Source organism: Struthio camelus, chromosome 28 (genome assembly GCF_040807025.1).
Source record: "Struthio camelus isolate bStrCam1 chromosome 28, bStrCam1.hap1, whole genome shotgun sequence".
Classification (NCBI taxonomy): domain Eukaryota; kingdom Metazoa; phylum Chordata; class Aves; order Struthioniformes; family Struthionidae; genus Struthio; species Struthio camelus.
Genome location: NC_090969.1, coordinates 3,302,655 through 3,315,049, shown reverse-complemented (window position 1 = coordinate 3,315,049; position 12,395 = coordinate 3,302,655). Strand labels below are relative to the sequence as shown.

Here is a 12,395-nt window from a genome sequence, read left to right as displayed (position 1 = left end):
AACCAATGCCTGATCCCACTGCCCTCCCACCCTGGGGCGCAGAGCTGACACAGAGCTTGGCATAGAGATTGATAGATATTTATATAAATATTTGGGGCTGTACAAGTGAGGGGTGCACAGGGAAGGGGGGGGGCAGGTCACAGGCTGGAGGGGGCGGCGGGCCGGGCCGGCCCCTCGCCGCTGCCCGAGTGGTCCAGCTCCGCACTGTCGCAGTCTGAGTCCTCGGAGACCTGGGAGGGGGGACAGAGGCCAAGGGGGAGTTAAACACCCCCAGCGCCTCCCCCTGCCCTGCAGCCAGCCCAGTCGAGGACCCCCTCCCCATGGCATCTCTCCCTGAGCACCTTACAGCAATGGCACCACCCTTGGGGGGGCTCAGGGGTCCCCTTCCATGTGCTCCTAGGTCCTGGGGGGGCTCTGGGGACCCCCTTCCCCTTGCTACCTCCTCTTGGGGGGGGGGCTCAGGGGACCCCCTCCCCACTGTCACCCATCCCTGGGGACTTGGGGGGACCCTTTTCCTATAGCACCCAGTCCTGGGGGGCTCAGGGGACCTCCTCCCCATGGCAACCAGTCCTGGGGACTTGGGACCCTGCTCCCCATGGTATCCATCCCTGGGGTCTCCTAGGACCCCCCTCCCCATGACACCCAATCCTTGGGGGAGCTCTGGGGACCACCCTCCCCATGGCACCCAGTCCTGGGAGGCCCTGGGAACCCCCTTCCTCTTGCTAGCTCTTCCCAGGGGGGGCTCAGGGCGACCACCTCCCCACCATCACCCATCCCTGGGGACTTGGGAGGACCCTCTTCCTATAGCACCCAGTCTTGGAGGGCTCAGGGGGCCCCCTCCCCACGGTGTCGCACCCTGGGGACCCCTCCTCCCCTTAACACCCAGTGTTGGAGACCCCTTTCCACAGTGCCGGGCCTTGGGGGGAGCCTGAGAGACCCCCGCCGCCGGGTGCCCCTGCAGCACCCAGCCTGGGGATGCTCAGGAGACCGTTTCTCCCTGATGCCTGACCCTGGGGGGGACATCCCCGGCTCAGTGTCCCCCGTCACCTTGGGGCTCTGCCCGCCGTGGCGGCGGCTGGGGCCCTCGGGGGGGGCTGCGTCCAGGGGGATTTCGGAGCCCTGCGAGAGCAGGTCCTCGGAGCGGTCGTCAGGGCGTTCGTCCGTGTTGGTGCTGCCCACGTCCGGGGTGGCGCTGTGCGAGGGCTCGCTCGTGTGGCCCTCGTCCCCGTCCCCGTCCCCGTCCCCGTCCGAGAAGTTCTCCGAGCTGAAGGTCGACAGCGACTGCCGCTTGCTCATGCCTGGGGGCCACCTGGGTTGGAGGGGGGGTTGGGAGAGGGAAGAAATGCTGAGGACCCAGGCGTCCGGGCGCCCACCAGCACCCCCACTGCACCCTTCTCCATCCTGGGAGAGAACCCAGGCGTCCTGGCACCCACCAGCCCCCTTTGCACCCATTTCAGGCATTCGGGCACCCAGTGGTCCCTCTGCACCAGTTCTAGGTGTGCAGGCACCCACCAGCCCTCTTGCACCCATCTCCATCCCAGGAGTGCACCCAGGTGTTTGGACACCCACCAGCCCCCCCCTTGCACCCATCTCCATCCCAGGAGTGCACCCAGGTGTTTGGACACCCACCAGCCCTCTTGCACCCTTCTCCTCCCAGGAGTGAACCCAGGTGTTTGGACACCCACCAGCCCCCCCCTTGCACCCATCTCCATCCCAGGAGTGCACCCAGGTGTTTGGACACCCACCAGCCCCACCTTGCACCCATCTCCATCCCAGGAGTGAACCCAGGTGTTTGGACACCCACCAGCCCCCCCCTTGCACCCATCTCCATCCCAGGAGTGCACCCAGGCATCCAGGCACCCACCAGCCCCCTCTTGCACCCATCTCCATCCCAGGAGTGCACCCAGGTGTTTGGACACCCACCAGCCCCCCCTTGCACCCATCTCCATCTCAGGAGTGCACCCAGGCATCCAGGCACCCACCAGCCCCCCCTTGCACCCATCTCCATCCCAGGAGTGCACCCAGGTGTTTGGACACCCACCAGCCCCCCCTTGCACCCATCTCCATCTCAGGAGTGCACCCAGGCATCCAGGCACCCACCAGCCCCCCCTTGCACCCATCTCCATCCCAGGAGTGCACCCAGGTGTTTGGACACCCACCAGCCCCACCTTGCACCCATCTCCATCCCAGGAATGCACCCAGGTGTTTGGACACCCACCAGCCCCACCTTGCACCCATCTCCATCCCAGGAGTGCACCCAGGTGTTTGGACACCCACCAGCCCCTGCCTTGCACCCATCCCAGGCATCCAGGGACCCAGGCGTCCTGGTGGCCCACCTGCCCCAGCCAGACCCTAGGGTGTCCCGGCTCCATCCGCATGGAAATCCAACTTCCCCCCCAACCCCCCCGCGAGCGAGCCCAGGTGTCCGGGCTGGGGGGCACCCACCTCTGCCGCAGGGGCAGCTCCACCTCGCTGTCCACTTCGCCCTCCTCCTCCTCCGACGAGACCCCCCGTTTCTGGGGGCAGAGGGCAGCGTTGGGGCCCCCCCGCTGTCCCCCCAGCCCCAGCAGGGACCCAGGTGTCCTGCAACGCCCCTCTCCCCCCCCCAACTCAGATGGACCCAGATGTCTGCCCCTCCCCCTCAGAAGGGACCCAGGCATCCAGCAGCCCCCCCCCCAAAATCCTGAAGGCACCCATGGGTCTGGCACCCAACCCCACCCCTAGAAGGGACCCAGGCCTCTGCCCCCCCCCGCCACCAAGATGGACCCAAGGGTGCTGCCCCCTCCTCCCCCAGAAGGGGCCCAGGTGTCCGGCTTGCTCACCTGGCCCCGCGTGACAGCCGCCCGGTAGAGCAGCGCCGCGGGGGTGAGGTGCTGCCCGGCCCCAGCTTTGCCCCCCCGGGCCGCCCCACTGTCCCGCTCGGGCTCGCCGGGGGCTGGGGGCCGTGGTGGGGGGCACCCTTGGGTGCCCAGCTCCCCCCCAGCCCCCGTGCCAGGCGCTGCGGCCGGGGGGGCACCCGCAGCCTCCAGGGTGCCCCCCAGCAGGTCGGGGCTGGCGGCAGCCGGGGGGGGTCCGGGCAGCCCCCGGGGAGGGGGTCCGGCCTCAGGACCCGGCTCCCCGCAGCCACCCCGGGGTCCGGCTTTGCGGTGGCGGCCCTTGGCCCGCCGGCTGCGCCCAGGCGAGGGGGGACCCTTGGGACACCCCGGCAGGGCCACCTGCGCCATGGCCGCATCCAGCTTGGGCAGCAGCACCTCCGGCTTCAGGATGTCGGGCCTGTGGGGTCGGGGGGGGGGGAGAGCACAGGGCAGGGCTGCGGCTGGGGACCCAGGTGTCCAGGAGCCCCCAGAACACCCCCTGGCCAGCCCCAAGGGACCCAGGTGTCCGGGCTCCTGGTTCCACCCCTGCTCCATGCCCCAGCAGAGATCAGTGGGCCCAGGCTCCCCATCCTGCCCCACTCCAAGGGACCCAGGTGTCCGGGCTCCCAGACCACCCCCCCCAGCAAAACGATACTGGCATCCAGACCCCCAGCACCCCACTCCCATCCCAAAGGACCTAAGTGTCCAGGCCCCCACACTCCACCCCGAAGGCCCCAAGGTTCTGGGTCCCCCAACCCCATGAGGGACCCAGGCGTCCAGGCATCCACCCCCCCACACCCCAAAGACCCCAGGGTTCTGGGTCCCCCAACCCCATGAGGGACCCAGGTGTCCAGGCATCCACCCCCCCCACCCCAAAGACCCCAGGGTTCTGGGTCCCCCAACCCCATGAGGGACCCAGGCGTCCAGGCATCCACCTCACCCCCCACCCCAAAGGCTCCAGGGTTCTGGGTCCCCCGACCCCATGAGGGACCCAGGTGTCCGGGCATCCACCCCCAACCCTAAAGGCTTCAGAGCTCTGGGCCCCCCCACCCCTGTAATGGACCCAGGCGTCCAGGCGCACCGCTTGCCATGGGGCGAGAGCTTCTGGGGCACGTTGCGCTTCTTGATGAGGGTCTCGACGGCGTTGCCGTGTAGGAGCCCCCGCGGTGCCCGTGGCTTGAAGAGCCCGGGGTAGCGCTTCTCCAGTGCCTGCTCCCGCCTGCACGGTGTGGGACACACGTGGGCACTGGCACGCCGCATCGGGAGGGGACACGGGCATGGGCCCAGGTTGGACACGGGGTGGGATCATGGTGGTTACAGGATGCTCATGGGGTGGGCGCAGGGTTGGCACTGGGTCGCCAAGGGCAAAGAGTGGGCATGGACATGGGGACAGGGGTTATGGGGTGGCCATGGGGTAGGTACAGGGTGGCCAAGGGCCCACCTTGGACATGGGGTCGCTTCGGGGTGGTTACAGGGTGCTCATGGCATGGGGCATGGGGTTCACATGGACACGCGGCGGGCATGGCATTGGCATAGGGTCGCCAAGGGCAAAGGGTGAGCATGGAAATGCAACAAGGGTGTACGGAGGTTGCGTGGGGTGGCTGTGGGGTGGGTTCGTGCTGGTTATGGGGTGTTTATAGGGTGAGCATAGACACAGAAGAGGCTCAGGGTGGGTTTGGGAGTTGGCATGGAGTGGGTTCATGGTGGTTATGGGGGGCTCATGGCATGGACATGGTTATGACATGGACATGGCTTTGGCATGAGCACAGGTTGGACATGGGGTCGGACTGTGGTGGTTATGGGGTGTTTATGGTATGGGCATGGCTTTGGTATGGACACAGGTTGGGTGTGTCCATCCACCGCCCACAGGTGGGTGGGTTTGTGGTGGTTACAAGGTACTCATGGCATGAGCATGGCGTTGGCATGGACGTAGGGTGGCCAAGGACCCAGGTTGGATGGGGGGTGGGATCATGGCAGTTATGGGTTGCTCATGGCATGGATACGAGGTTGGCATGGGCACAGAGTGACTGTGGGGTGGCCAAGGGCCCAGGTTGGACATGGGGTGGGGTCGTCGTGGTTACAAGGTGCTCATGGCATGGACATGGGGTTGGCATAGGCACAGGGTGGCTGTGGGGTGGCCAAGGGCCCGTGTTGGACGTGAGGTGGATTCATGGTGGTTATGGGGTGCTCACAGGTGGGCCTGGGGGTACCTGCAGGCACTTGCTCACCTGAGCAGCTCCTTCTCCTTGAGCTCCAGCTGCAGCATGAGGGCACTGAGCTCCATGTAGAGGTTGTTGGCCCGCTCCAGCTTGCGCTCGTAGTGCTCTCGGATGTCCAGCGCGTGCCTGGCACCGCACGGGCACCGCGGCGTCGGCATGACACTCCCGTGGGCTCGGGGACGGGGGTGTGGGAATGGCACGGAGGTGGCACGGCATGGGGACAGTACAGCATGCAGGGCATGGGGGTGGCACACACGGTGGGGCACCCAAAAGCCCTCCCCATGCCCAGGTACCCCCATTGCCCCAATGTCCCCGTCTCACCGGTGCCCCCCATGTCCCTGCCACCCCCCCGGTGTCCCCGGTGCCCTGATGGCCCCAGGCCTCGCGGCCGGCCCCACCGGAGCTCCTCGCGCCGACGGTTGATGAGCTCCTCCTCGAGCCGGTGCAGACATGTCCCCTCCGACTTGATCTTCTCGAAGTGCAGCTTTACCTCCTCCCGCCACTCGGCCTGTGGCAGGTGGGCACCGGCTACCACGGGAACCAGCTACACCGGGCACCAGCTACTGCGGGAACTGGCTACACCGGGCACTGGCTACCATGGGAACTGGCTACCGCAGGAACTGGCTACACCAGGCACCAGCTACCACAGGCACCGGCTACCACAGGCACCAGCTACTGTGGACACCAGCTACACCAGGCACAGGTTACCATGAGAACCAACTACACTGGGCCCTGGCTACCATGGGAACTGGCTACCGCAGGAACTGGCTACACCAGGCACCAGCTACCACAGGCACCGGCTACCACAGGCACCAGCTACCGTGGACACCAGCTACACCAGGCACAGGTTACCATGAGAACCAACTACACTGGGCCCTGGCTACCATGGGAACTGGCTACTCCGGGAACTGGCTACACCAGGCACTGGCTACCACAGGAACCAGCTGCTGTGGGAACCAGCTACACTGGGCACTGGCTACCATGGGAAGTGACTACCGTGGGAACTGGCTACACCAGGCACTGGCTACCACAGGAACCAGCTACCGCCAGGCACCAGCTACTGTGGATACCAGCTACACTGGGCACCAGTTACCATGAGAACCAGCTGCATTGGGCACTAGCTACACCAGGCACTGGCTACCCTGGGCACCAGTATCCTGGGTACTGGGATATACTGGGCACTGGCTACCCCGGGCAACTGGCTCCCACAGGCACGGGGCGATCGCAGGCGCCAGCTGCCCCAGCACCAGCCATCGGGGTCCCCGGGATTTGAGATAGACCTCCTGCAGGGTGTGGGCATCCCCAGGGCGCTGGGCATCCCAGGGTTGCTGGGTGTCTTGGGGGGCTCCAGGGTGCTGGGGGGGCGCAGGGGTACCTGCGATTTGAAGTAGGTCTCCTGCGGGGTGGAGAGGACGTCGGCTGAGGCGATGTCGAGGTGCAGCAGGATCTGGCGGAAGGATGGCCGGTTCCGGGGCTTGCTGTTCCTGCGGAGAGCGGGCACAGCACTGGGCACCGGGGGCATTTTGGGATCGCAGGCAAGGAAGGGTGCATGGGACACAGTGAGGTGCCCAAGGGTGGGGGTGTGGGAGGGGTGGTCCCTGGGTGCAGTGACCAGCCCTCATACAGAGTCCTGATGGGCACATCTCCCAGGGCAAGGGGTCCTCCCTGGGCAAGATGTCTCCGTGGGCATGTCCCTCAGGGTAAAGGTCCACCATGGGCAGGAGGTTCTCCATTGGCAGGCATCCTCCAGGCAGGGGGTCCCCCATGGGCAAGATGTCCCCATGGGCATGTCCCCCAGGGCAGGGGTCCCCCAGGCAGAGGGTCACTGGGGCAGGGGGGTCCATCAGGGTATGAGATCCTCCATGGGCAAGATGTCCCCATGGACACTTCTCCCAGAGCAGGAGGTCCTCCATGGGAAAGATATCCCTATGGACACTCCCTCCAGGACAGATGCCCTCCATGGGCAGGAGTCCCCCAGGCAGAGGGTCCCCCATGGGCAAAATGTCCCCACGAGGACATCCCCCAGTGCAGGGGGTCCCCATGGGCGGGGCAGGTCCTTCATTGGCAAGAGGTCCCCATGGGCATGTCCCTCAGGGTAGGATGTCCCTAGGGGCAGAGAGTCCCCCATTGGCATGTCCCCCAAGGCAGTAGTCCCATAGGGCAGGAGTCCCCCATGGGCAAAGGTCCCCACGTCAGGACCTCCATGGTACGGTCCCCCATAGCACCCTTGTTGGGCGTCCGTGGTGTGTCCCCCATGTCAGGGTGCCCACAGCATGTCCCCTGTGGTGTGTCCCCAAGTGGGTTGCCCATGGCGTGTCCCCCATGGCGTCTCCCCAGGTGGGTGCCCACTCACCAGCACTGGCGCAGCAGCACCTTGAAGCCATCAGGGCAGCCGGAGGGCACGGGTAGGTGCAGGCTGTTGCTGCCCACCCCCCAGATGATGGCTGATGAGTCCACGTCCTTGTAGGGGATCTCACCCGTAAGCAGCTCCCACAGCACCACTCCGAAGGACCTGGGTGCACCATCACCCATGGACCCCAGGCACCTGGGCACCCACTGCCCACCAATCCCCTGGCCACCCCAGGCATCCATGTGCTCTGGTAACCCTACATCCTATGGTCCTCCTAGTGTCCCCTGTGCCCTCACCAGTGCCCCCTGATCCCTCCATGGTCCCCTCATCCCCTCTTCATCCCCCTCCCCCCATCCTGTGTCCTCATTCCCCCTTGCCCTGCCCTGGGGCCCCCAGTGTCCCCTGCCTCTGCCCATGCTGGTGTCCCCAATGTCCTCTCTCCCCACCAGTGGCCCTGATGTCCCCTCCTGTCCCCCATCCCTGTTTCTGCAATGTCGCTGTCCCCCTCCTAGTGTCCCTGATGCCCCCATCTCTGTCCCTCCCCCAGTGTCCCTGGTGTACCCATTGTCCCTGTCCCCAAAAGGTTTCTAGTGTCCCCAATGTCCCCATAACCCCCTGGTGTCTCTGGTGTTCCCCCAATGCCCCCTCCCCATCCACAGTGTCCCTAGTGTCTCCCCATTGCCCCATTTCCCCCAGGTCTCCGGTGTTACTAAAGACACCCGTGCCCCACCATGCCCCTGGTGTCCCCGAGGTCCCCGGTGTCCCTGTGCCCTCACCAGATGTCGACCTTCTCGGAGACAGGCTCATTGCGGATGACCTCAGGTGCCATCCAGGCCACGGTGCCTGCAAAGGACATCTTGGTGCTCTTGTCGATGAGCTCCTTGGAGGTGCCGAAGTCTGAGATCTTCACCACGTCGTCGTAAGTGATGAGCATGCTGGGGGGCACCCGCTCAGTGCCACACCAATGACACGGCACTGTCATGGGCATGGCACTGCTACGAGCATGCCACCACCATGGACATGGCACCGTCATGGATATGGCATCACCATGGGCACCACCATGGGTATGGCACTGCTATGGACATGCGACCATGACGGGCACAGCCCTGCCATGGGCATGGCACAGTTATGGGCACGGCACCATCATGGAGGTGCAACAACAGTGAGCATGGCATCGCCACTGGCATGGTACCGTCATGGGCATGCCACCACTGTGAGCATGGCACCTTCATGGGCATGCCACCACCATGGGCATGGCACCACCATGGGTACACAAGTATGATGGGCACACCACCACCATGGGCATGGTGTCGTCTTGGGTATGCCACCACCATGGGCATGACACTGCCACAGCACCTCTACAGGCATGGCACTGTCACAGGCATGTCGTCACCACCACGGTCATGTCACCACCACAGGCATGACACTCTATGGCACCATCATGGGTGTGCCACCACCATGGTCACCATATCAGACACCACCACAGCCCAGAACTCCAGGGAAGGAGCCACAACGAGGCCCTGCCTCCACCCTAGGCCCACCCCTGCACCCATGGATATCCCCAAGCTCCTGTCCCTGCTCACTTGGGTGACTTGAGGTCGCGGTGGATGATCTTGTGGAGGTGCAGGTAGTTCATGCCGCCGGCAATGCCCATGGACCAGTCGACGAGGAGCGAGGGGGTGACCTTGCGCCCGGCGCGCAGCACCTCGTAGAGCTGGCCCTGGGCGCAGAACTCCATGATGATGCAGTAGCAGGGTGCCTGGGTGCACACGCCTCTGCGGGCACAGTGGCACCCATCAGTGCTCAGGCACCTGGCAGCACTGGGACACCCAGCTGCACCCAGGCATCCAACAACTCTGGAGCACCCAGCTGCACCATGGGCACCCAGCTGCACTGGGGCACCCACCTGCATCCAGGCACCCATCAGCATTGGGGCACCCACTTGCATCCAGGCACCCATCAGCGCTGGGACACCTGGCTGCACCCAGGCACCCACTAGTGCTGAGGCACTCAACTGCACCAGGACATCCAGGCACCCATCAGCACCCACGCCACAGAGGTGTCCCATGTGTCCATGTCCGTGTCCCCCATGTCCCTGTGTCCCTGCTCACTTGAAGGTGATGATGTTGGGGTGCTTGAGCTTGCGCAGGTGCTTGATGTCAGTCTCCTTGAGGTCCCGCACCTTCTTCACGGCCACCTCCTCACCGTGGAAGCGGCCCAGGAAGACGGCGCCCTGCGCCCCGCTGCCCACCCACTGCAGGTCCAGGATCTCCTCGAAGGGCACCTCCCAGGGGTCTGCGGGCACCCACGTGCATGGCACCCGCTCGCCGGCACCCCGGGGTGTGCCCTGGCACAGCTCCGGTGCCATTAGGGTGCACCCATCCCGCTGCACCCCATTGCCTCCTCCCTGCCCCTCTGTACCCACTTCCCTGCGGTCCCTTTCCCCCTGCACCCTCATCCCTGCCCCATGGCACCCTTCTCTGCCCCATTGCACCCTTCTTTGCCCAGTTGCACCCTTCTTTCCCATTTGCACCCTCCCTGCCCCATTGCACCCTTTGCCCCATCCTGTCCCTACTGCACCCTCCTCATCCCATTGCACCCTCTCTGCCCCATTGCACCCTCCCTGCCCCACTGCACCCTCCCTGCCCCACTGCACCCTCCTCGCCCCATTTCCCCCCTCACCCTCCTGCGGGTGCTTGTGCTCGGCGGCGTAGGCTTTGCCGATCATGGTCCAGACGGGCTTGAGGCAGCCGAAGAGCCCCTCGAGGAACCCGCCGCCCGCCTGGCACCGCAGATGCCCGGCCTCGGGTGCCAGGGCCCCGCCGCGGCGCAGCTCGCCCGGCGCCCCCGCCTCGGGGCCGCCGCCGTCGGGGTGGCGCGGGGTGCCGCGGCGGGGCCAGGCCTCGGCGGCGGCGGGGGCGGCAGCGGGGGCGGCGGGCAGCACGTCGCGCAGCACGCACTGCGTGGGGGTCAGCTCCTGCTCCGGCGTGCCGTCCGACGCCAGCGCCAGCGAGGGCGACGGCGTCCGCGTCTCGTGCAGGCAGGCCATGGCGGGACCCCCACCCCGCCGCCGCCGCCGCCGCCGCCGGCCCCTTGCGCGCGCCTGCAGGGACAGGGGTGTCAGTGGGGTGCCAGGCGGTGCAGCCTCTGCGTCCCTGCAGGTGGCCCTACATGTGTGTGCAGCCCCTTGCACGCGTGTGCAGCCCCTTGCGCCTGTGCGTGTGCAGCCCCTTGCGCCTGTGCGTGCAGCTCTGCGTGTGTGCAGCCCCCTTGCATGCATGTGCAGCCCCTTGCACCTGTGCGTGTGCAGCCCCTTGCGCCTGTGCGTGCAGCTCTGCGTGTGTGCAGCCCCCTTGCATGCATGTGCAGCCCCTTGCGCCGTGCGTGTGCAGCCCCTTGCGCCTGTGCGTGCAGCTCTGCGTGTGTGCAGCCCCCTTGCATGCATGTGCAGCCCCTTGCGCCTGTGCGTGTGCAGCCCCTTGCGCCTGTGCGTGCAGCTCTGCGTGTGTGCAGCCCCCTTGCATGCATGTGCAGCCCCTTGCGCCGTGCGTGTGCAGCCCCTTGCGCCTGTGCGTGCAGCTCTACATGCGTGCAGCCCCTTGCATGCACGCGCAGTCCCTGGAGGCTGCGTGCACCTCCACACGCGTGTGCGCACTCTTACATGCACGTGCAGCCCCTTGCAGCAGGGCAGGCACCCCTACACCCCGACCCGGGTGTGCGCGCCCTCGCTCACACACACACAGCCCGATATACACGTGCACGGGCTTGCATGCGCGTGCGCGCCCCTCGCACACGCGTCTCTGCCCCGTGAGGAGTGTGCGTGCATGTGCAGCCCCTTGCACACACATGCGCACCGCTCCTTGTGCATGCTTAAGCCTAGGCACGAGTTTGCACACGCGTGTGCGAGCCCATGCACATGCATGTGCAGCTGCCTCCCCCTGGTAGTTGCATGGGGAAGGGGGGGAAACTGAGGCATGGCCGGGGAGGGGACCCAGGCGTCCGGGGCTGGAGGGGGGGGTCAGGCCCAGTCCAGCTCCCCCGAAAATTGGGGGGGGTGTTGCTATGGCAACAGCGAGCCGGAGGATGAGGTCATCACTAAAATTAGTAGGGGGGGTGAGTCACCGGGGAGGGGGGGTCGTGGGCGGGGCTTAGCGTCACCCCGAGGGACCCAGGCGTCCGGGCGGCCGCAGGGCAGGTGGGGGGGGCGCCCCGCCCCCTCCCAGGTAGCGTGTCCCCCCCCCCCGGGCCAGTACGTCACGCGGTGACGTCATCCCGGTAACGGGAGCAGATGGAGGGCCCCCCCCTCCGCCCACCTTCCCGGACGCCTGGGTCCCTCGGACGCCTGGATCCGCGGCCGCTCTGCACGGGGGGGGGGGGAGGCTGAGGCGGGGAAGCAGCGGGTCCCTTAGTGTCGCGGCGGGAGGGGAGGGTCACATCGCGACATACGACAACGCCGTGTCGCGACAGAGCCGAGTTGGCGTGGGCCGTGAGGGGAGGGGAGCGGGAGCGCCCCCGCGCGGCCTCTGGAGACGCGGCGCTGTCGCGACATGAGGCCGGTCGCGATATGACGAGCGGCTGGACGGCAGCGGGGCCGGGCCGGGGTGGGGGGGCTGCACGGGGTGCATAGGCGTGTGGGGGGGTGCACACACGTGTCCAAGGTGTTTGCATGTGTGCAAAGGGGTGCACACACGTGTGCAAGGGGGTGCACGTGCCTATGCAAGGGCACACACCTATGCAAGGCCGCACACATGCAGGGGTGCACACGTGTGTAAGGGTGGGCACACGCCTGCAGGGGTGCACACAGGTGTGCAAGGGACACACACACACACACACGCGCACACAGGAAGGCCAGAGGGTGCACAGGCATGCACGCGCATGCACACACGTGTGCCAGGCCATGCACACACCTGCTTGGGTGCACCCGCTTGTGCAAGGGACGCACGCCCCCGGACAAAGGGGGTGCACGTACAT

At 66.4% G+C, this 12,395-nt stretch overlaps 1 protein-coding gene across 1 annotated transcript; it reads right to left on the bottom strand.

Annotated features, from left to right (window-relative positions):
• Window positions 1-93: 93 nt before the first annotated feature.
• On the bottom strand, window positions 94-10,473 carry MAP3K12 (mitogen-activated protein kinase kinase kinase 12). The gene is made up of 13 exons (XM_068921523.1): window positions 10,107-10,473; window positions 9,536-9,719; window positions 9,008-9,199; window positions 8,201-8,359; window positions 7,428-7,586; window positions 6,450-6,558; window positions 5,473-5,582; window positions 5,084-5,200; window positions 3,937-4,074; window positions 2,823-3,273; window positions 2,446-2,516; window positions 1,048-1,309; window positions 94-230 (listed from the first exon to the last, which is right to left on the bottom strand). The coding sequence occupies exons 1-13, from the start codon at window positions 10,471-10,473 to the stop codon at window positions 138-140; spliced, it is 2,412 nt and encodes an 803-aa protein (XP_068777624.1). The 3' UTR covers window positions 94-137.
• Window positions 10,474-12,395: the final 1,922 nt, after the last annotated feature.